Below are 22,914 nucleotides of genomic sequence, written 5' to 3' on the forward strand. Positions count from 1 at the left end.
TTATGACTTACTTTCTCATAATTATGACTTATCTCGTAATTATGACTTTCTTTCTCATAATTATGACTTATCTCGCAATTATGACTTTCTTTCTCATAATTATGACTTTTTATCTCGTAATTATGACTTTTCATAGTGATTTTAGTGGCAGAAACGGGCTTCAATACCAAATCAAAAAATAAAAATTGACAGCCAGTCCCTCGTTTCTTGCCTGTGTAGATTCTGAACTCCACCTGAGTGTTCAACTCTTTTAATGGAGCATTTGTGTTTTAAATATTCTCCCCGTGATGCCCTCTCCACCAATCAGAGTGCCCTGGAGGCGGGGGCCGGTGGCCCCCCTAACGAGCATCTGAGCGAGAGGGGCTCCTCAGACTCCGCTGCCGTCAGATGGTTAGATTCCCACACTGGGTGACTTTCAGTGCGCATTAGACAGAGTGAGCAAACGCGTGGAGACCGGAGCTCAACGTGTGTGAGAGAGTGTGTGTGCGTGCGTGTGTAGAAGACGCAGTGAGTGTGTTACAGAAAGATTGACAAGCGAGGAGGCGATTTCTTTGGGTTTTCATTGCGCACCGTGGAGAGAGACTGGAGTGTGGACGGATGCTGAACTCACTGATGCGCTGCTGAGCTCAACCAGAGGCTGATGTAGTGGGAAAGTTACCAACTGTGGAGATGTATTGTTAACTGCGGCTCTACAGACTATTCGGACCCTGCGTGAACACTTCAGTACACTGGATGCTATTGTAGACGGGGCGCTTGCCCGTCCGGTGAACGTGAACCTGGTGCCGCGGTGGACCAGAAGCAGCGCAGTCGCTTAGACGGGACCAAGATCCATTCATGGCAACACAAGCATCAACCGGAGCTCTAAAAATGATCCAACTGCTCCTCATCTTTTGCCTTATGGTCTCAGGTAAGACATGCTTTTTTTAAAGGGTAATATTCACCACCATGCGGGTATGTAGAGATGGAGAGGAAGGATCGCACTCTGTCCTGCTGCGCTGCGTCAAGACACTGAGAGCGCAGCGCGCTGGTACAGTGGAGACACTGGTGCAATGCTACATCTTTGCCTGCCCATGTTTAAATCTCCTGTATAGAGTAGATTCACCATGAGCTGTCATTATGTGTGTATTAGAACTGTGTGAGTCTGATCTGATCGCTTTTTCCTATCAACAGACGCGATCCCTGCTCGTTCGCTCTACGTTCCGGGGCGCTCCAAAGTTTAACTAGGGTTTAACGATCCCCAAACCCAGATTAATTTGCAACATAATTTAATATATACAAATGTTATAGTTATATATTTTTAACAGAGGGTCTATGTCTAAGAATGGACACTGAAAGGGGCGAAAGGCAGCGCAAAAGAAGCGCTGAGACCTCCACAGTTTTGTGGTGAGCTCAGCATCATCTCCCCGAAGTTAGTCTGTCTGGTCCTCATGTGGAATTAAACTTACACATAACTTTAAGACGTTTTGTTGTCGCTCTTTTGTTTTGATTGGTTTTGTAGCGAGTCCATATTTATGCATGTGGAGCCGTGCGTAAAACGGAGAAGGGAAGGGTGCTTGATCCATCTAGAGAAACTATAGCGCAGTCTCTCCAGTGGCTCCATTGGTTTTGTGATTTTGTGATGCAAGGCAGATACAGGGAGAGATAGTGTGTGTGTGTGTGTGTGTGTGTGTGTGTGTGTGTGTGTGTGTGTGTGTGTGTGTGTGGTGTGTGTGTTGTGTGTGTGTGTGTGTGTGTGTGTGTGTGTGTGTGGAAAGGAGGGGCAACAAGTGAGTGAGAGATGGGGGTGAGTGGAATGGACAAATTACCAAAACAGAACATTTGTTTTTCTTAAGACATGCAGCCATTAAACACCTGTCTGTCTGTCTGTCTGTCTGTCTGTCTGTCTGTCTGTCTGTCTGTCTGTCCACACACACACACGAAAAATGACGCAAATTAATTGCATTTGAAGAAGTGATTTGTCTTTTTTTATGTTTGGCTAACAAATGACACTTTTTACCGGTAATGAATCAAATCCCTACACCACTACATCACAGTTATTATTGAATTAATCCTTTAATAGAATGAACATGGAACGATTCAGATAATTTATGTGTTTTTCAGTTGAAATATAATCATCTTAAACAAGCAGGCATACTGAGCAGTTGGCAGTATTTATTAGAATAGTTTAGTGCAGATCTAGTTACAGCAAAGAATCACTTGGCAATTTACACTCAGCAACTGTTGATCTATCAACAGTTTTCAAATTCAATGGCTGGCTGGTAAAGAGTCTGTGATTAATTACATTTAATACAGTATGAATGACACTGCAGCTCAACATGGACACGGATCCTCTAATCCATTGTTTTTCGTCCTTTTGCCTTCAAGCAGTTTGACCATTTGTTGTCTGTTTATCTTAAACCTGTGACCACAGTTTGACGTGCTATACTCATTACTCAAAGCTCAGCGGTGGGACAATGCGACCAGTAAACCTTCACACTGACTGACTAGCAACAGCTGGATGACAAGAAGGCAGAAGCCAGACATTGCCCCCCCCCCCCCCCCCATCAGCACATACTCACACAAACTCCTCCTGCTCCCTCCCAAACACACTCACTTTATCAAAGAGTGGAAACGGCAACAGCTGCCCTAATTAGAAGCTAAGAGACTTATTTTTTTTTGTGTTCGTCTTATACAAAATCCAGGTGTTCAGAGTTTTTTGCACTATTAAATATATAAGAGACACATTTTGTGAAAAAAAAAAGTGGATTAATGATATTTATTATCATTATTATAATCGTGAGTGAGATTTCCTCCCCCCGATAAGTGCCTTGGGCTCTGGCATCAGACTTCTCACTGCCTTAGTATTCCGACTAATCTACTGTGAGCTCTTCTTTGGAACCTTTTGCTTTGGGTCGTCCGATGCCTCATTGGGCTGAGTTCAAAGGCTGTGCGATGAGATTAGAATTTTTTTCCCGTTCCTATTAAGTCATGTTGCCGCTCATATCTCTGCTCATATCTGTATAACACAGTGCATGGAAATTCTGCACCTTGATTCTTCGCTTCATTTGTTGCAGAAAATATGGAACTCGAGGATGTAAGATTGTATATTAAGCCAAAGGCAGACAACAAACTTTTACTAAAGTTTAAAAGCCTCACCAGACAACTCAGAAATAGCCACACATAGGAAAGGAATGCAGAAATGAAAGAGACATGATGAATTAGTAAAACCTATACCACTACCTCTGTTGCTAACACTGATGCATCTTAACCACGTGGAGACATACTTGGAGATACAGTAACAGTGTGAGGTGCATTTAGCAGTATCATGTGTACCTCAAGTGGGTAACTTTATTTTTCTAAAAGTTTATTGAATTTTATAATATTAACACTTTGTATCTTGTTTATTTTTGCCGTGTTATTTTGTTACACTAACCTCTATGGGGTTATTTATTTATTTTTATAGACTGGAATTACATTTAACTAATATCAAGCTTCACACAATCACATGTAAACGCCTCTATTACCCATTCTCTCTCGTTTTGTGTTTGTCTTTGTATTCCTCTGGGGTTTTTTTGCCTCAAAAAAAACTCGTAACATGCAACATTTCTTGACTCAGTTCAATTTAAAAGATGCAATTTAAGATATTAAAGATAAAATTGGCAAGTGGTTGAAAGTTTGCCAATGTGAGCCCCGGCCAGATACTGACGACTGTGAGATATGAGGGGGACCAGATTGCAGACACAGCAGAATCCCAACACAGTCTTGAAGAGAGGAGTGAATCTTACGTTATTTAGGAGACATAGTCATGGCATAGATACAGATCATTTTAGGCCTATGTTGATTTTCTGTCTTTGATTCCTCTGCGTAATGTGGTTTTGCCTTTTTCCCATCAGGACACAGTCTTGTTACTTCTAAATTTAAGTGTTTAAGGGGAAGTGAAACACTTTGAGAAGTAGACATATTTTGATGAATTGGTAATAAAGCATGAATATTTCAATGTTTTTTTTTTTATTAGTTTTTGTTAATTAGAGAAATTTAACCCTTTGGAATAACATGGACACTTCAACAAGTGCAAAGACGGTATTGAGTGATCCGCAGTTTCACTGTACTGTACCAGCCATGTCTGCTATTTCTTAATCTTTGAGACAAACAAACCAGATGCTAAGCAAAGCTAGCAGGGCAAACAGCCTAAACAAACTGGCTTCATCATGTCAGTTCGTCTGGTGGAGCTGTGGGTCCAGAATGCAGAGAAGTGGATAGCCTATACTTTGGGAGCCGAGGGGAGGAGCTAGAACAGTACCAGCAGGATTAATGATGTTATCATCACTGGGCACCATTTAAAACTCAGACCCTACACCAGAGCAGTAGCTACGGAAAATGAAAGTAAATCATGGATATTTTCATATAAAGGAAATACAGTATGTATTTGTTAAATTGTGCATAATGTATAACAAAGGGCACTCAGAGTGTTTTATTTCCCCTTTAATACTTGAGAAGTCATTAATTTAGTATCTAAGACGTCGACTTTACTTTAGTCTGTTTTTCTACACAACAAGTATATCATTCTACACGTGTAAACATGTTGGCACACGCAAACTAATCCATCTCTTCCATCCATTTTCTGACCCGCTTGCTCCTTTTTGTGCTGGTGCCCATCTCCAGGTCTCATTGGGTGTTAGGTAGGGGCACACCCTGGATAGGGCGCTAGTCCAATGCAGGGCAAACACACATGACCACAACCACTCACACTCACTTCTACTGGGCAATTTAGAGACTTTAATCAAATGTGGGATCAAAGCACCTCTAAAAACAGAAAGGAACCACGTGTCCACCCTAGAGCTTGAACCCAGGACGTTCTTCATGTGAGGTGGCTGTGCTAACCATTAAGCCACCGTGCACCCCAGTAAACTAATCTAATTTTTTCTTTTACATACATGGCATTGTCTTTCTGACCTTCTTCACATCCTTCCTGCATACATCCTTGCACTATTTTAGGAAGTAGAAAGTGGACTTTAAACAATGAATGCTTATCTTTTACCAGCTTTCACATCCCAGTAATCTCAGATAACCTTGATAGTGTCTCATTGTGGCTCTCATCAACCAAACTGCACACCTGAGGTAAATATGGTGTAAATATGTGTAGTTAAAGCAGCTAAGGAGCAAACTGTTGATGGCTTCGGCTGTCTCTGTATTACCGTATTTTTTTGGCATGGGTGGCCATCCAGACTTGTCTTCATTCTCTCCTTGTATCTGTCTCTGCATACTCTTCACCTTGTCTTTCTCTAGGGTAGCAGTCAAGTGAGGAAATGACAGGGAAAGGGACAATGGAGGGCCGTGTCAGCTACCTGCCACCACGTTCATGGTCTCCTTCTTTAGCCGTTATGACTCCTCAGACAATATCATCCAGCATACAGACTAGCGGGCAACAAAGTATTTGCATTTCCTTTCTCCTGTACAAAACAAAGTAACTGAAGAGGGTAGAGAAAAACAGATGAATTCAGTGCATGTCATTAAAACAACTCTGCCAGGGAAATGGCCACATTTATACAGTAGCAACTATGTTAAGGAAGACTTGTAGTGACGTGTTACATTGTTGTAATGCAATGTATGACTGTTCAAAAGTCACTAAGCCCAGAATCCAACACATACACACGCACACACACACAAACACACAGAGCAGAAAAAGCACAGACACTGGCCTGCAATTTCAGTTTTATTTTCCAATCAATTCTTTACCAGCAAGACAAGGATTTCATACTCCCTGCTGGGACACAGACACCAATAGCAATTTGAAATTTGTCTTCTTTGTAGCAGCAATATCTATGTGTTATTTTCACCAGCCTTGTTTTTTAAACCTCATATCAGGACAGTTCCTGAGGAAAGGTTTTGTACATTTGGGAGGATCTCAGTTACAGTAGAAACACCATAGATAATATTTGTTTCACCAAAGGTTACCCTTTTATATTTTTGTTAAACGTGTCTAATAAATTCAGTGATGTGAAGTAGAGCTTATGGCATGTATGCATGATATCGCAATGACTAACAAACAGCTGAGTGAAGTAACTTCAAATACACACATTTACAGACGTAAACACAAAGCAGTCAAGTTTATGCATCAGGGCAGTGAATGGTATGCTGGGATAGTGTTCGGCATCTTAGGGTGCTTTTTATGGACTGGTTAGAAAGTCCAACTGTCCTACAATTGATGCTTCTACTCTAAGGACATGTCATCTAAGTTATGGTCCCCAAATGCTCACTTTATCTGAAGCAAAATGTTTTGGGAGTAATAGCAAACTATTCATTTCTTTAAGTACACCTCTCTCCTTTTGATATTAGATGTTCTTCCCGTCAGTAAAAACTGCACATGACACATCAGCTAATACTGTGTGTGTGGCTTTACCATTAAATCTTGGCTGGCCTGGGAATGTCTTGGGATTTCCCTGTAATGGAGCTGGAGAGGATCTTCTGGGCTCCACAGAACAGAACTGAATTGGCCATAGCTCTCCCCTTTCTCTCATATGTGGTCATAAAAGTAAAGTGAAGCCATGGTTTCCGTTTTCGCAGTAAGGAATTCTGTCTGAGTAACTCTCACTGGGAGGTCGACATGAAAAAGCGTCCAATTTGCTATCAACTGTGGAATGCCAGTCAAAGCTTATTGATCAGGCTTTTAACTGCAGCCCCCTCAGTGGCAAAACATGTTAATGTTATTGAGCTGTGAGAAGATGTGAATAACAGTGGTGTGTGGGAGGTGGAGAAGGGGGTGGGGGTAAGGTGTGTCTCTCTTGCTGTGGGGTTGGGTAAAGAAAGCTGATGCTAAGACAACAATGGGCTCGTAGGAGAGAGAGGGAAAAAAGAAAAGGAAAGCAGAAGGGTCAAAGGGATTTACTGCCAGGAGCCTTGTATTTCAGGTAATGGATATGCTTGTATTGGTGTAAACCAAGCCTGCTGTTTTTCTTTCAGCACGGCGAAGGGTGAAAAAACAACAAAGGTGTAACTGACTGCAAGTCTGCAGGGGATTAATAGAAAGATGATTGTTCATCACCTCAGGCTAAACATGAACTCTCAATTCTACGCTTGGACATGCAGAGTGAGATTGTGTGCGTACATGTGTCAGTTGACAGTTGTGGGTATCGGATGTAGAGAGGGTGATTTAGGAGAGCTGGATAATGGCTTTTTTTTTTTTCTTTTGTCACATTCCACGGAACCTGCAGCAAAAAGGGCAAGTGCACATGACTAAGTGCTTCCCTAGCTGGCTGAAGTAAACCTAACACCCCTCCTGGAGGAAGCAGCTCAACCATTGTTCCAGCACATTGCACCCATCTGACTGAGGCATCCTACTGCTGTGCAGGAGTCCCAGGAGGCTGAAAGAAGTATGAGGCAGAGGAGGAGAGGGACTGATTGTTCCCTGCACAGACTATCCACAGATGGGGATATGGCAATGGATGCATGCTGTTTGCTTTAGAATGTCCCAGGCGTTTTCTTTACAGTCACTGTAAAGCTCTTGGGTATAGAAAGGTAGAGAGTACCACTGGATACGACAGCAGGAGAAGTGAAAAAAATAAAGGGGTAGCTAAAGGACCTCGCTTAATATGATGTCAATGTAAATATAGTTTCATTGCCAAGAGGGGAAGGCAGATGACAGCCATATAATGATAGGGTAGTTGGGCAAGAAAGTACTCGAGTCTTCCACTGTTTCCAAACAGAGACATGTAGAGTGGGACATAATGGAGAAGGGAGGAGAGTGTGAGTGAGAAGGGGGAAAAGGGAGGGATGAGATGCAGGGATGCTAGGCTGCATCCATCATGTGGTTTGGTGCAGAAGCCATTTGTACCTATTGTTCTCCATAATTTGTTTTCTCAGAGCCCACAGTGGGAGGGGCAAAAGAGAGACACAAAGCTACGGCAGCCATTTATTTCTGTGCTAATTACATAAGTGAGACAACATAATTAGACATATAACTTAAAAACACAATAGGCTACAAGAAAGATGCACAGAATGACGTGGACAACACATGGTGTAGGTGAATTCAAATAGAAGAGAGGCCTGGTCTTCTCTATTTCACAACCAGGAGTGCAATAGAACATGTTAAAAGGAGTAGGATAAGGGGTAAGGGATAGGGAGAGTAAAGAAGACGGGGCGATGGAAAGGATAAAAGATAAGAGGGAGGGAGAGAAAAGCCCTCTTCACAGACAGTACTTGAGGTGCAGCCCAATGCTACAAGAATAGTCCCCTCGTTTAATGCACCTGCTCAGCGGGAGGGGAAGAGGACGCATAAGGAGATGTTGTAAAGAAGAAGCAAAAAAGGGTAAAAGAGCATAGAGGGGAGAGAGGACAGATCTCATCTCAGCTTCTTCAGATCAAAGGCAGAGTGTTGCTACAAAAAGCTGTTTGTTGTGGCTTATTTGTGAGGGTCTCTGTCTGTGTGAGTATACAGGTTCAGATAGGCTGTTTTCTTGGGTCAGGCAGGATTAAAATAGCTTCATGCCAAAACCCTCGAGCTACATGACCTGGTACATGTTTTTGATAAGAAAAGAGGTGATAATGCAGAACAAAAGCAGATAAGAAGATGTTGGCTCGGTAATAGAGACAAACATTGTCAAATTTGATCAATCTAACACACTTACTGGACAGAAAACCTTACAAATAACAAGACTGAGGTTGGAGCTAATCAGGTGTGCCAATACAGTTCTATATGTGCAAGGTTCTGTGTGAAGGAGGTTACATGGGAGTGTTAAGCATGTCAACAGTCTTTGTTTGGACTGTGGTTCAGGGAAAGACAAATAGGATCTTAATGAAGACACTCAATCACTAGCTGGTTAAAACAGCTGTCCAGATTGAAGGGACGTCAGGCCTGATTGCAGACCTATTGAAGCTGGTGGAGAGGAGCTCTCGAGTCGTCACACTTCAGATTAGCCATTCACAACAGACCACAGCCTAACTACCTTTATTCTTCCAAACAGTGGACTGACATACCGTAATGACTCAAGATGACTCCTCGATTGTTCTGGTGAGTCTCTCTAAAGCCAATTTAAACCCAGCTGTTTAACTCCCTAGGAAAAGGGTCGGTAACCTGCCATTCACTAACCACATGCTGCTTTTTATCACCTCTTCTTTGGATTCCTTAAGCATAAATAATTTCGAAAAATGTTTAAAAGAAGGTTTTGATTTTCTCTTAAGTTGTAAATGGCTGATTGAAGTTTTAAGTGGAATTTTCATTTATCTTTCATAATAACTAGCTACATTTTATTACATAAAAAAAAAATATTTTTTTTTGTGATACAGAAGAGGAATTATTTCATTATTTTATGTTATTATTGTACCTTTGTTTGTGAGGTGATAAATGTTATTCCTATAACATATTTTTCTGTTGATAAGAGTTGGAATATGTTGTAGAAGTTCCTATGCCAAAACGCTGTTAGTGTCTCAAGGCTACTTCTCTTTTTAGAAAATCTAATATGGTCAATCGCTTATTAAGGTTTTGGCTCCAGATGAATATTTAGAGTAAAATGGGATTCTTTGGTTCAGAGTTTTATGTGAGCATGTGATGTTTTGTTAAAAAAGACGGAGTTTCGCAGAACTGGCACGCACTAGTTTTGTGGGTGAAAGAGAGGGTGCATGAGAGAAATCAATGGCCCCTTTTCAACCTATTACAGCCATGACTGTAGCTGTAATGCTGTGGAAATGGACAGTGGTCATGTGGATCCCTTTTATACCTTAAGGCAGGAATGACAACTGAAGGTCTGATTCATTTCCTCCAAGCTTTGATTAAAATGGGTTTTCTGTGAGGATTTCAAAGACGTTCACATGATTGCGATGAAGGAAGAGATTCTTCTGTTGTGTGAAATGCTGGAAACCTCTATTCTGCCTGGTTTGCCGAAGAGCAAACATAACACTAGGCTGCCATTTTTCTTCACAAATAAAGGTTCCTTTTACTTTCTCTCCTTCCAGCTGTTGCCTCTTTGATCCCAGGTAATGTGTTAAAAAATAATGGGTTCATGGAATACCTATACACTCAGTATGTGTATTGGCAGTGAAGTGTGGTTGTTTACTGGCACATGTGTTGGCTTTACGTGTGTGTGTGTGTGTGTGTGTGTGTGTGTGTGTGTTTTAACACCAATGAATGAATTGGTTTAAATGTATGGTTGCTGAAGTGACAAGGACCTGTGTCCTGGAGCGATGTTTTTTCCCCCTCGGGTGTCAGCCTGAGCCCATCATGACCAGGGCCCTATCTCACACTCACACACAATAATGAGACCAGTCTAATTAAGATTTGCACTTCTGGGGACCCCAGAAACCACATCACCATTGTGAGTTGGCCTAATCAAGGGACCACTCAAAGGCAAAGGGACCTACTGCCAGTGAGAAGTTCACACATGTTGAGAGAACTCACACTCAAATTAGTGCACCAGTTCAATGGGGCAAAGGCACCAAAGAAAAATAAAACTAAAGGGAACAGGGGGTGCCTTTAGAGGTTTCCCACCAGTTTGTTTTTTTCCCCTTTTTAGCTCCTCTTCCTTTGCAGAAAAATGCAAAAAAACAAAAAGGTTTTCCTCTCCTTTTTCCTTCTTGACTGCAGAATTCAATCTTTTTAATGGAAAATAATCTAACATATTCCAAACTATTTATATCTTGTTGCTAAAGCAATCATCTTTAGGGATGTGTCTGATTTTTATTTTTGTTTAAAAAAAAATGCAAAACACGAAAGGATATGGGAGCCGGAAGCCAGACGTACATGACAAATTCTCAGTAGCACTTTCAAAAGCCCCTGTTTACCATTTACATGCGGGCCATATGTGAAACGCAGGGCAAACAGTTTCAAAAAGAGGAATAAATGAATGATAGAGAGGTACAGAGTGAGACAACGTAAGACAGAAACAATCTGCAATTCCACCAGGGTAAGTAGGGGATAGGATTTGTGGTTCTCAAGATGGGGGGGCTTTTTTTGTGTTCCACAGCACTTAACATGCCCCGACCATCTCTCCTGGCAGTTAATTAGAATCCAATAAGGTTGCCGCCTGTTGGTCATTGTTCCTCTAGTGTGTTTACCCTTTTCCAGAGGCTCTATTCGCTGCTTAATCTGCCGAGAAGCTGAATGTCAATAGGTCAGGCCAAGACTCCAGAGCTATGAGAGGAAGAGATGAAGCAAAAGGGAAAGAAGAGAGCATCAGGGGCGAGCAGCAGCGGGTCATTTTTCCTCTTTTGCCTCAATATTGTTCAATAGTGTTCCATTCTTGTTGTTACCCCCCTTCCCTTCCATCCTCTTGCGTCTCCTCTTCTCTTATTTTCTTCTCACTTCTAATCCGTCCTCTTGATTGTTCTAAGCTGCTTTCAACCAGCCCTTGGGAGGATGGGGGTTTTTGGAATCTGTTTTAATTAAGATTTAAAAGACGACTCCCTCAAGAAGTGAGATTTAAGAGCAGGATGGACTAAACAGAGTAAATGAGTATAGGTGAAATAGTCATGGCTCTCTAAATATTAGAAGCTGGTTTATATATATAAAAAGTAATATTAATCTAACAAGCTCAGACAAATTCAGATAAGCATAGGTAGGCATAGGGGCAGTGGAGTAGAAAAATCAAATGGGATTTTCATTTTCTTTTTTTTTTCCATTTCTAATCACACAGTACAATCTATATAGATTGATCTCCACTTCCTGTGATTCCTCCCATATCCTGTGAGAGTGATATGGGATCAGTGATAGCCAGCAGGCAAGCTGAGGGAGTTATCTCCACACTGTGTCTAACGATCGATCATCTCACCAGATGGACTTAAGAGCCTGTAACGCTTCACTTGTTAATCAGAGTCCCAAACCTGAGGCCTCACTGTAGATGTGACCTGCACAAAATGCCCGTTTTGCTGTCAAACTTCTGTCAGGCAAAGAAAAAAGGAGCTATAAATCCAAATATCAAAAGCTTGAAGGATGCCACGCATTTGAACCGAACTGAACTTATTTCCCTTTTAAGTGTAGCTCTCCTTGCGTGGCTGTGGCTCTTTAGTGTGGGACACTTCCTGTTAGACACTTAAAAGCCTTATCACACCATGACAAAATGAGATTTCTCTGTGGAGGTCTGGCCACCAATGATACAGGCATAGTTTCCTTCCAGCATTTCTTTGCCACCACCATGCCACAGATGCCTTATTACCTAAGTGTGTGTCCAACCGCGTGTGCCACAGCGGCTCATGAAAAGGTGTCTGCTACATGTTTGGTAAAACAGTCACATAACACTCACACATCTGTCCTGACTGAACACTGTGCATTCTTCATTCAAAGTAAAACCCCAAAGAAAATACACCCCAAATCAAAGCACACAATGAAGTGTTTAAGTTCATCAAACTGCAGACTTCAGTGCAGCCGGTAAGGTGTTAAAGGCCAGGCAAGGGTCAAGAGCCCAACCCTTGGCATTCTTGCCTGATACATCCCAACACACAGCCACCATATGTCCAAAGTTTCAGAGTCAATGAACTAGCCCACCCAGTGGGACAAAGACTCATTCATATCCAATTCACTCTGAGGAAATCTGCTATGCTATGGTGTGTTTAGACAGAATGCACCACTAGTCCAACTAGAACAACAATAAAGTATAAAATAAAAAGAGTGATGAAAACAAAAACATCTGTAGACAAAGATCTTTGTAAAGCCTTTTGAATGAATAAACGCAGGCATGATCCTGCCCTCAGCTAGCTACAGCACCATTGCTTGCCTCCATCAAAACCCCCTGAGACTCTCCGAGCACAGTCTGCCTCCGTCACTCACGACTCTCTTAATAAGGCCAGCAGTAAACGGCGGGAAAAATATGCAGGGATGAAAGATCCTTCTCTCGTGTTCTTGCTTTGAGGTTGTGTTTCCTGGTGTCAAGGGAGGGTTGGGAAACGCAGCTTTATTGAGAAAAGCTGCATTTCATAGAAACAATAAAGCCAGCTGCTAATTAAATAATAATTTGCGTCCCATATCTTGTTGTCTGGGTATTTTTGACAGACTTGAAAAATAACACCTTCACCTAAACTCAAAGTATAAATGAAACCAAGGTCTAAAGTGCAAAAAAAAAAAAGTGTTTTGAAACTCCAGGGAATTAATACATACACATGTATTTTTTTACTGCAGCGATTAATGTCAAGAGAAAAAAAGGTCAAGCTTGACTTTACATTTTGCTCTTGCATTTCATATCAAACCCTGCTGTGATGTCTCATCAGCTTGGTCACACAGAAGAGACCCACACTGCAGATTATTAAAGATTGATGGGGTGTCCTACTTTAGGACAGGGGAGGAAAGATGACATGTTACAGCTAAGACATTTATTTTTCCTACTTTCTTTTTGGGAGGTGTTGATAAAGGTGCATGCAGTGGACTTTTATGGCTCATGGCAAACACCATCAGTGGGTCTAGGCAATGTTATGCCAAGCTTGACTGCTTTTTCACAGAAAGACTTCGCCCTAAGGATGCACAGGTAATTTTTAATGCAGCATTTTGAGGTCAGCTCATTGACACAAAACAGCACTGGCTGATTTAAAAAGCTCTAGACAGCGATGGAGAATTGTCTCCTTTTATCTACAGTGTTCCAATTCCTCCGTCTGTAAGAAAAGACAATGCAAACCAACAAGAACAAACATCCAAATTATTCTAAAGCGTTTTCATATCAAACACACAACCATCCCTCACACCCACTGTTCTCTGTCATCCTCACCATTGCATGTTCCGAGGGCTTGCTTAATAATTAATTGATTAATTAGTTCACTCATTAATCATTTATTCATTTATCATGGCCTGATTTTTCTGGAGGAAGCGGCGCAATCTCAAAAACCCTGACTTCACATTCACTTTAATTATTCTTCTTTGCTAATCAACACTTAAGAAACTGAGGTTCAGGAAATTAGTTTTCCCCTACTGTTCTTTCTCTCAGCACTTAGTCGGATGTATTGAGGTCGGCAGGTTACATTTTTTTTCGTGCTTCTTTCAAGGAAGGTTTTAGTCATCAGAAATTTGGGTTATAGGCAATTTAATGAAGAGAATATGCTTTTGATCTTAAATTATAAGTAATATCGTCCCCACAGGGGATAAAAATGAAAATAGATTTTGGTGACAGTGAATTTACAGACATTTAGTATTAGTTTAAGAAGTACCTGAAGGCTGTTTGTAAGAACAGTGCATGGCAGCATTGTGAATCCCACACTCTGGATCCAAAGTTCTCCCAGGAGAGGAGATAATTTGTTTAATCACTGAAAGGTACTGCATTTTTTGTAGACAGACAGATGGTAAGATAGGAAAGTTCAGAAATGCATTCTTGAACGCACGGCAAGCTTGAGAGGGAGAGAAAAGAGAAAACGATTTTAAACAGGTTTAATTAGGAGTGTTTTGAGCATTTCTGTTCTCGTTGGATGCAAAGTTCACAATAGGGCTCGGCTGCTTTCTCTGAAGAGGCTCTTGTCAGCTGCCTACAAAAAAGAATTATGCATCAAATTAAAGAGAGCACCAATGAAATGGAGGCAAGTCGAGCATTAACCTCTAAGCTTTAAAAAGCACACATATTAAGCAACACGAATGAGACTCTCATTGAGCGCGCTGTGTTTTATATTCAAACGCACACGAAAGCACAGCTCTGACTTCAATGTGCCAACGCTGCTTCATGAATGAGGTTGTCTCTCTTATTCATCGCTCCAGCAGCAAACACTGCAGAAGTGAACAATAGCGTATTTGGCCCCTTTGCTCTAATGAGATGCATACATTTACAGCATTACCACCCTCATTAAAGAATAATAATAATAAAGGGGGGAAAAGTATTAATTATGAAGTGTACTACTTACTATCTTGAAGAGCCAAAGGGGTCTCCACTGGGCTCAATTAGGAAGAGCAGGCCGCAAATCCCTTGACTAAATTAATTGATACCCCAGAGCATTAGCCGTGCAGTCCCAGCACTGAGTTGATGAAGAGAATTCCTTTGTTTTAATTTCCAGTGCCTTTTAGAAAAAGAAAGAGATGGAGGCAATTTGAACAACATCTCTTGATTGTTTATGGATTGTTAATATCTATCATTAATTAATGTATTCCATGTTTACTTGCAGCTGAGAATGAAGAGGTTTGTGTTTTTCCCGTCACATCTTTAAACTGGTGCTTTTTCCATCCGCCCTGACATAACATACACCAAACCAGGGCTTCCGCAAACAGCACAAGTTAATGATTTAAAAGCACAGTAAATTACACTCAAAGCCCTTCCGTCCAAACACTGTTTAGACAGAGGGAGGGATCCCAAGTGAGACACTGGGATACAGATAGACAGAAAGAAAAACATCAGCAGGCGGACGGAAAAAAAGGGGCTGGAACGGTGACACGGATCCAGCCAGCAGCTGTCTTGCACTGAAAACACGAGGGGGTTTGCAGGAGTGAAAAGACAAGACTTGCTCAATCAACATCTTGTCAACAGTGCTAGATGATGTGTACAGACAATTTCATACCACGGCTGGTGACTCCCTCCCCTTTTTTTTTTCTTTTTATATGGCTTTTTATTTCCTGTCTTCCTGCCAGCAAGCCAGTCACTTGCTATCCGTCTACACAGATCCAGCTTGCAGCTCTTTGGCTCTTGGCTTCAGAGAAAGACGGGCGACCGTGGCTCAGGTGGTAGTGGGTCGTCTTCTGATCGAGAGGTTGGGGGTTCGATCCCAGTACCTGACTGTGTGTCGAAGTGTCCTTGGGCAAGACACTGAACCCTAAGTTGCATGGCAGTCCTGTCCCACTGATGTGTGAATGTGAGAGTGATTGGGTGAATGAGCTGATATGTAAAGCGCTTTGAGACTGCTTCAGTGTGGTGATAAAGCGCTATATAAAATCAAGTCCATTTACCATTTTAAAGAATTATGCCTATAGAGATGCTTATGCCTACAAGAAACCCTACAGTTATGGAATGCATTGCTCAGTAAGAAGACCATAGAAGAATCAACATGTTTTTTGCACATTGATGGGCACTGCAGCAGAGTGAAGGTGTGGACCACAGACACACAGAGTCACATCAGCAGCCTTGGTTCACAACAGTTCTGTGGGGTACATACATAAGGATTTTATTTTTGATCTGAATAGACCCCAGACATGAAGATTAAAAATTAGATTTGTTTTGATCGTACTGTGTGTGATTTGCTTCGATAATCTCAACACAGCACACCACACACACGTAACGATTCTGTCCTACCACCGATCTTCCTCCAAGCCAGAAATCAATTACAGATCTAAACAATGTGACCTAATGCTGCATTCAAATCAACATCACCTGAAGTCAGAGGTCTCACTCTGTGAAGTTGTGAAAAAATTCTTATATTGTACCGGTCAGCCATGTTTGAGAAATTTCCATATGCTGCCGTCGAACTCGGAAATCATAGTTTTAAACTTGGAAAGGCAGAGTTCTGAGTTGACTTGAACGCCACATTACATGTTTCTCAATCAGCTCGTTTCTTGATTGGATACATTCCGTTCCACGTCACAAATTACAGGTCATGAGTCAGCTTTCCCCAAAAACATGAAGAGTTTTTGTTCTAAATATTGAACAGTTCAGTATTTACGATTGTTGCACCCAACCCGTCTCAGAGCCACTTATCTGGACAAATTCACTCTGAAAATACATCAGATCACATGATAATCTTATAAAACATAAGATAATCTGCCATTTGCCATCCTTGATTGAAAAGGGATAAAATCGGCAAGAACAGCTGGATTGTCTTCATGTGTGTGCCCCAATTTCCCCAGTATCCTCCTCACTCTATCAGTTCTCATGTGCATACCACTCTAATATGCTGTACTACATTTGTTACAGCAACTACCCAGACAAAAACTCTGCTCAGGCTTGTCTATGCAATCAGCCTCGCTGTTACCCTGATAAATGCAGCGCCCTATTCCTGCAAGGAAAACTTCCTGGTGACAGTCATGGAGACAGGCTGATTACAGCATTCCATCAATCCCCACTCAGGCTTGCTCCATTGCAATTGGAAGCAGACAGGAGCCCACTATTTCCATTTTTACCTCACCTCATTTCTTTCTGGTTTTTCAAACATGTTGTAGCTCTTTTTTTTTTCGTCCATTGTTTGTCTTCACCCTGATTTCTTGAGTGTTGTGTTGACAAGATGACACAAACCCCTGTGATTTTCACAGCAGGGATACAGCAAGCAAGAGAAAGGGACAGGAGATGCAGGAAAGAAAAGAGGAAGCAATGAGGAGAGAAAGTGTGAGGCAGAGTCAGGCAGGAGATGACAGCTGACACAGTGTCTAGAGAAGCAGAGTGGTGGCAGAAAGAGTTGTGGAGAAAGCAAATCAACAATTAGTAACCCCTTATATAACTGTCAAGAGACTGCTAGCCATTGATTTCAGCGATCATGCCTCACCGACTGTAGACGTATGAGTGATAAGCAGAGCAATGAGAGGATAGGGTTGGGTTGTCGAAAGATACACAAATCGAAGCAAATTCCCTGGTTGAGAGTATCAACAGAGCACCAGGAGGGGAGGGCTGTGTGGATGAGCGAGTCCACTTTCTAAAAAGGGTCTAGGTCTGAGCCAAGATTTTCACAATGGAATAAAGGCTGAAAGGGGAGGCTAGGAGGATTAAACTCCAGCAAAACAGCTCTTAAAAAGCTGTTAGACTGCAATTTGGGTGAAAAAAGGCAGAATGGGTAAAAAAGGGAGTGAAAGCGGGTGGGAGTGCAGCTGGAATTGCAATGTTGGAGAGATGATTGAAGAGAGCCTCGCTGTATTAAGGTATGCCAGACAAGACCAACTGTAGAGGCCGATGCTGTGCTGTTTGCAATAGTCAAAGACGTATAAAAACAAAGAGGTGCTCTGTACATCTGTCGGAGCCACAAGCTGTTGGGTGGTATCAGTTGTTACCTCCGTGCAAGCTCTCAGAGGCTCTGTAGGAGTGACGGTAATGAGGTACTAACCAGATCAAACATTAGATGGACACAGGAACTCCTGTGGGACATTGTCTTTAGATCAGCTACTACCCAGCACCACTTTCCATTTGTACATATTGCAGACTAACACACACAAGGAAAAGAAAGACAAAAGAGCCTGACTCTAAACAAAGGGATAATAATTCCATACAGAGACAAACGGAGCTCCCATTTTCCAGCCCGATTTAGAAGCCTTATCTAGACAAGGCACAATGGATGGCATTTGGGGAGAGGAGCTGTTTATTCCAAGCTTGACACTTTTTTGCCAATTGCCTTGTTCTGTACTGGATTTTCTTTCTATTTTGTCCTGCTTGTTTTCGCCCCTCCTTCTCCTGGGGAAAACTTGCACCAGTCAATCCCAGCACTGTACTTATACCTTTTACCACTGGGGCAAACATGCCATTGGATCCCGTGTGTTTTTTTGTGTGATTTTGTTTTCTCTTTTTGAATTATTACTGTACGTCACAGGTTCTTCTGTCAAGTTGAGAGCACTTGTATTTACAGACCCCACAGGGCTGGTTGTTGCACTGGATGGGAATAAGCAAGATGGAATAAGATTGATGCTAAAATAGTAGCCCTGCAAAGAGAGAACATCTTCAGTACAGTGTTACTGCAAAGAAAAAGAAAGCACGCTTTTAGAAGAACTTAACTTGCCTGATGGAATTGATTTATAGTGTGAGGTGAAGTTTTTTGTATTTTTTAAAATATGTCAAACTGTATAAGTGATTATGACCGTGGCGACTTGCTAATAATAACACAATGTGTGTTCTATCTAAAGGTCATCGTGGGGCCATTATCTTTCCTCAGTCTTGAACATTACTGCTGGCATACACCATTACACATTTTCAGCCCACACACAGTCACAAGCACAGGATGACTGCTTCACTCTAATTCTATCAAGGCAAATGTCGACTAGTGGACGGATCATTCCCGACATCTGTCCATCTCTTCCTGATCCTTCCCTATGTGAATATAACCCGATCAGTTCAGATGGAGGCGAGGGAGTGCAGGCGGGGCCGAGGTCATTGCAAAGCTCTTTAATAGGTTGTGTCCATGTCGGCGAGGCTGTTTTGCACTTAACTCAACCATGTGACAGAGAGAGCAATGTCAGTGTGTCAAAAACAACTGCTAAATGGGCCTCCCGGTGCTTGACATCTCTCTTTCGCCATTATCATCATCATCCGCATTCGTTTACAAATTCACATCCACCCATTAACACACGCATAAACATACTCGTTTCATGATGAGCAAAGGCACCCAGAGGTTACGTGATATTCCATGTTGAGAAAAACTGATTGAATTATAGTAGAACTTTGGCAAACACGTTTTCTTTCTGTTTTACAGATAAATCTTGCTAATCTGAATTTCAGCAGCATTAATAGGGTTTCAAAATTGACCAAATTTCGATTCAGGGTTTGTTCATTTCTGCGTCAAGTTTCACTTTTCCATTTCCTTTTAGTTTCATCGTCTTTCCCTATGTAGATTACCTTACTAGCTATTGTACTTCCTTAATCAAACCAAACATGCTAAATATGGTTGAATATTAATTTTGCATTTTATATGCTGCAGATGACCTAAAAAGTCAGGATGGTTACGCTGAAATCCCATGAGATTACGTCGCAATAGCAACTTTAGCCACAATGCGAGACCCTCAGCCACTGGTTTAATGGAAAAGTGCCATGGAAATCCGTGATCTGGTCCCTAAACATTGTTTGTGAAACTTTGAAAAACCGCCAACTGGCAAATCACCCTCAACTCTTGCACCAAATCTTGTGCAGCCTTGTGATTGGCTATGCTTAATTCTGCAGTGTCACCAGGTAAAATGACCACCAGTTCAAGTAATACACCATCAGCTGAACCTGTGTTTGTACCAGTCACTTTTCAGATTTTAATGCAGTCATAATAATGTGAAGTGCTTTTGCATCACAACACAAGAACAACACACTTCAGATGAAGCTCTGTATTTGTTTTCAGTCACATGATAACATGGTCACTAGACAAACTGTAACATGTAGCGAACGAGACTGAAAGAAATTTTGGGCGGAATTAGACATATTGGTTTGTAACACTTTCCAGACATTCAATCACCCATTTTCCAGTGAAAAACAGAGTGTAAATGAGTGATTTAAGCCAGAAAGAGAAAGAGAGAAGAAAATGGGTCAGATTTCTTTTTCCGTTTTCAGTCCGTTTTCCACATCACGGAAAATTTGATGCCCTACATTGAATGTAAAACATATCAAATGTAGTATAGATAATTTACTGCATACACGTGTACCTGCATTACAGTCATAATTTAACATTGTGATTAAACTGACATCCACTCCAAAAATTGCGAGAATCCCAAAAGCCAATACCCAAGCTCCTTATCTTTATTCATGTGAAAAAGATCAACAAATTTGTGTGCGTGCTTTTGTACACTCGTGAACGTGTGTGTGTGTGCATGAGACACTGTAACACACCAAGAACAAGCCTTCCTACACCCACCGCTTGCTACTTCTTCTGACTGCTTCTCCTCCACTCTTTTTTTGTCTGCTTGTTGTTCCTCCTCCTTTTTCTCAGAAATGTATTCATGTAATTAAGCTGCTAACACACCGTCAAAGAATTGTCTAATTCAGCAAGGAGGAATTAAAAGAATCTGGCATGAGTCATTAGCCAGTCGAGATGTTCTGTTGAGCATTTTCAATAAGAAATATGGAGAGCAATGAATCACTCATATTCTCCCTAGCACATACTTTGTTCACATTTATCTAACTGTACTATATATGTGTATAAGTGTTGGTTAGCGGCCATTTGTGAACATGAAAAATGTGTCCGTGGGTAAAGCAAAACAATTCACTGTATGTAATCCATCATCAATCAACTGATGCTGTGAATTATTACCCATTATAAACATTTAGATACTTTGGGCAAGATACTAAATTGCAATCAATGTTTCTGCAAGCAGTACAAACAGAGAAGTCCCTAACTCACTTTGCAGGGATAGCAATATGAACATGCTCAATAGTTGATGAAGGCAGAGTGTAAGGGCAGGCAGACAGTAACAACAGCATTTTCTAAAGTACCACAGAAAAGTGCCAGCCTTCGCTAAATGCATAATAGCCTGAGCCTGAACACATTTCACTTCTCATTGACGCTCTTAAATTGCTGTCTTTTGATCTGCAGTGTGTAACACATTGAGCCTACCTGTTTGCAGCCACAGCTCAATCAGCTTTTTAAAAGCTTTTGGTAAAAGGAGGCTCAGGGAGACAGCACTGTGAACTACCATGCATTGTTCTCTGATCCTTTATCTTGGCTTAACTATCAATCTATCTATCAACTAAAACACTTCCAATGGCCATGATGGAGAATAAAAACAATGGGCACATGTAAAAATGGGGTTTGGAACCGTTGCTTGGGAAACGCCACTGTCTGATTTGGTACGAGCTCATGTTCCTGATGAGCTCATGGTTTGGCGGCTCTAATTGTGCTGTTGGGTGACAGAAGCAGGAGGGTGTAAAAGGCTTGAGGCAGTCGAGCGGGTAGGGTTCGCTATTCGGTGCACCCCAAAATGAAGTGGTTAATTGAGTGCAGAATAAACACAGCCAACAACCTTAAAGCCCCCCCATTCAAAAACAAAAAAGCTGAGAAAACTGAAGAGAATGGAGTGAGAGGCAGAGAAGAAAAAAGGGTGAGAGAAAAAATCCCAGCTTCCCTCTGGGGGGAAAAGCTGCTATTGAAAAGCTATTAAACTTGCATTTAGCAGGATTGATTGGAAATGAAGAGGCCTATTAAAAGAAAGGGACAAGGGGACAATAGCGCGTCTCTGGCCGCCGTATGTTGCCCTCCTTTCAGAGGCTTTCTTTGCTAAAGGGGGGGTAGGGTGGGGGTGGTTATTGGGGGGGCAACCCTGTCTGTTTAAGTGCTCCTACCAAGAGAAGCAGTTTGGGGTTGGGGAGCTTAGCACTGTCTGAATAGAACCCTTTTTCATCTCCTCCACCCCCTTCCCTTCCATTCTCCACAGAACAACAAAGAAGGAGAGAATAAGGATGAGGGAAGTTTTTTTTAAGTCCTCTCCCCAACTCCACAGACACCCCACTTAGATAACCAACCAACTGCGTCTCCTCCACTCTCCTCCTACCTTTCCCTACAGATTAGTTACCTCTGGAGTGTTGCCATCTTTCCGTGCCAGTAGGGTTTGTAATACTCAATCTTAAGAATAGCGACACAAACAGTGGGAGCTGCGAATCCGTATTCACACTGTGTTCATAAATGCGTGTGAAAGCAAGCCAGCCAATCCGCAGAGAGACTACGCGCCGTAAACACAGCAGCGAAACAGTGACAGGTGTCTCTCCAGTGACTTTCAGCAGGCACAAACGAATGGCTCCCCTGGGAACTTTAATGGAGTTTTGATTGTTTAACATTCATTTTTACAAAAAGCGCATTGAAAGAGTGGCAGGTTTCTCCCTCCAAAAGTGTGTTTGCTTCATGTCACTGAGCATACAACCATATAGGCTCGGGAAAGAGTTAAATAAGTTATGAGGCACAGCTGACTGCTTCTCTCAGAAGCCACTCATGTGAGGAAAAGAATAATATTTTCACACATCAGCCTTGTCCGTTCTCTCAGCAAGTGCTGTGAAAACAAGATGGTGAGCCAAGTTCACAACTGCCTACTCGTTTTTTTTTTTTACACCTCATGCGATAAAACTTTTACCTTTTTTAATGCATGTCTCTGATGGCATTGTAGAAACCTATCGTGTCGGTATAACATTTTAGAAAACATGTATCTACTTTTTTTAAATCTGAGATATAATAGTAATGTCCTATTTTCTTTTTCCCCCTTCCAGCAGCCACCAAAGCGGCCTTCTTTTCCCAGCAGCCCCAGGACCAAGTAGTCGTATCTGGTCGTCAGTGACTCTTGCCATGTGTCCATTGTGGGTTACCGAGGAATGGTGCAGTGGACTAAAGATGGACTGGCACTGGGTGGAGAGAGAAACCTTCCAGGTACTGTCAAAATACTCCATCGCCTCTTTGTGC

At 41.8% G+C, this 22,914-nt stretch overlaps 1 protein-coding gene across 2 annotated transcripts in view; it reads left to right on the top strand.

Annotated features, from left to right (window-relative positions):
• The first annotated feature begins 385 nt into the window (after positions 1-385).
• Positions 386-22,914, top strand: part of kirrel3l (kirre like nephrin family adhesion molecule 3, like) — a 35,118-nt gene continuing 12,589 nt past the window's right edge. For both annotated transcript variants that reach the window (XM_028471075.1, XM_028471076.1), the window contains exons 1-2: positions 386-907; positions 22,725-22,881. In XM_028471075.1, the coding sequence (XP_028326876.1) occupies positions 22,827-22,881 (55 nt within the window). In that variant the 5' untranslated portion in view covers positions 386-907; positions 22,725-22,826. The remainder of the gene's footprint in view (positions 908-22,724; positions 22,882-22,914) is intronic.

The sequence above is a fragment of the Gouania willdenowi genome, chromosome 16, assembly GCF_900634775.1.
Source record: "Gouania willdenowi chromosome 16, fGouWil2.1, whole genome shotgun sequence".
NCBI lineage: Eukaryota > Metazoa > Chordata > Actinopteri > Blenniiformes > Gobiesocidae > Gouania > Gouania willdenowi.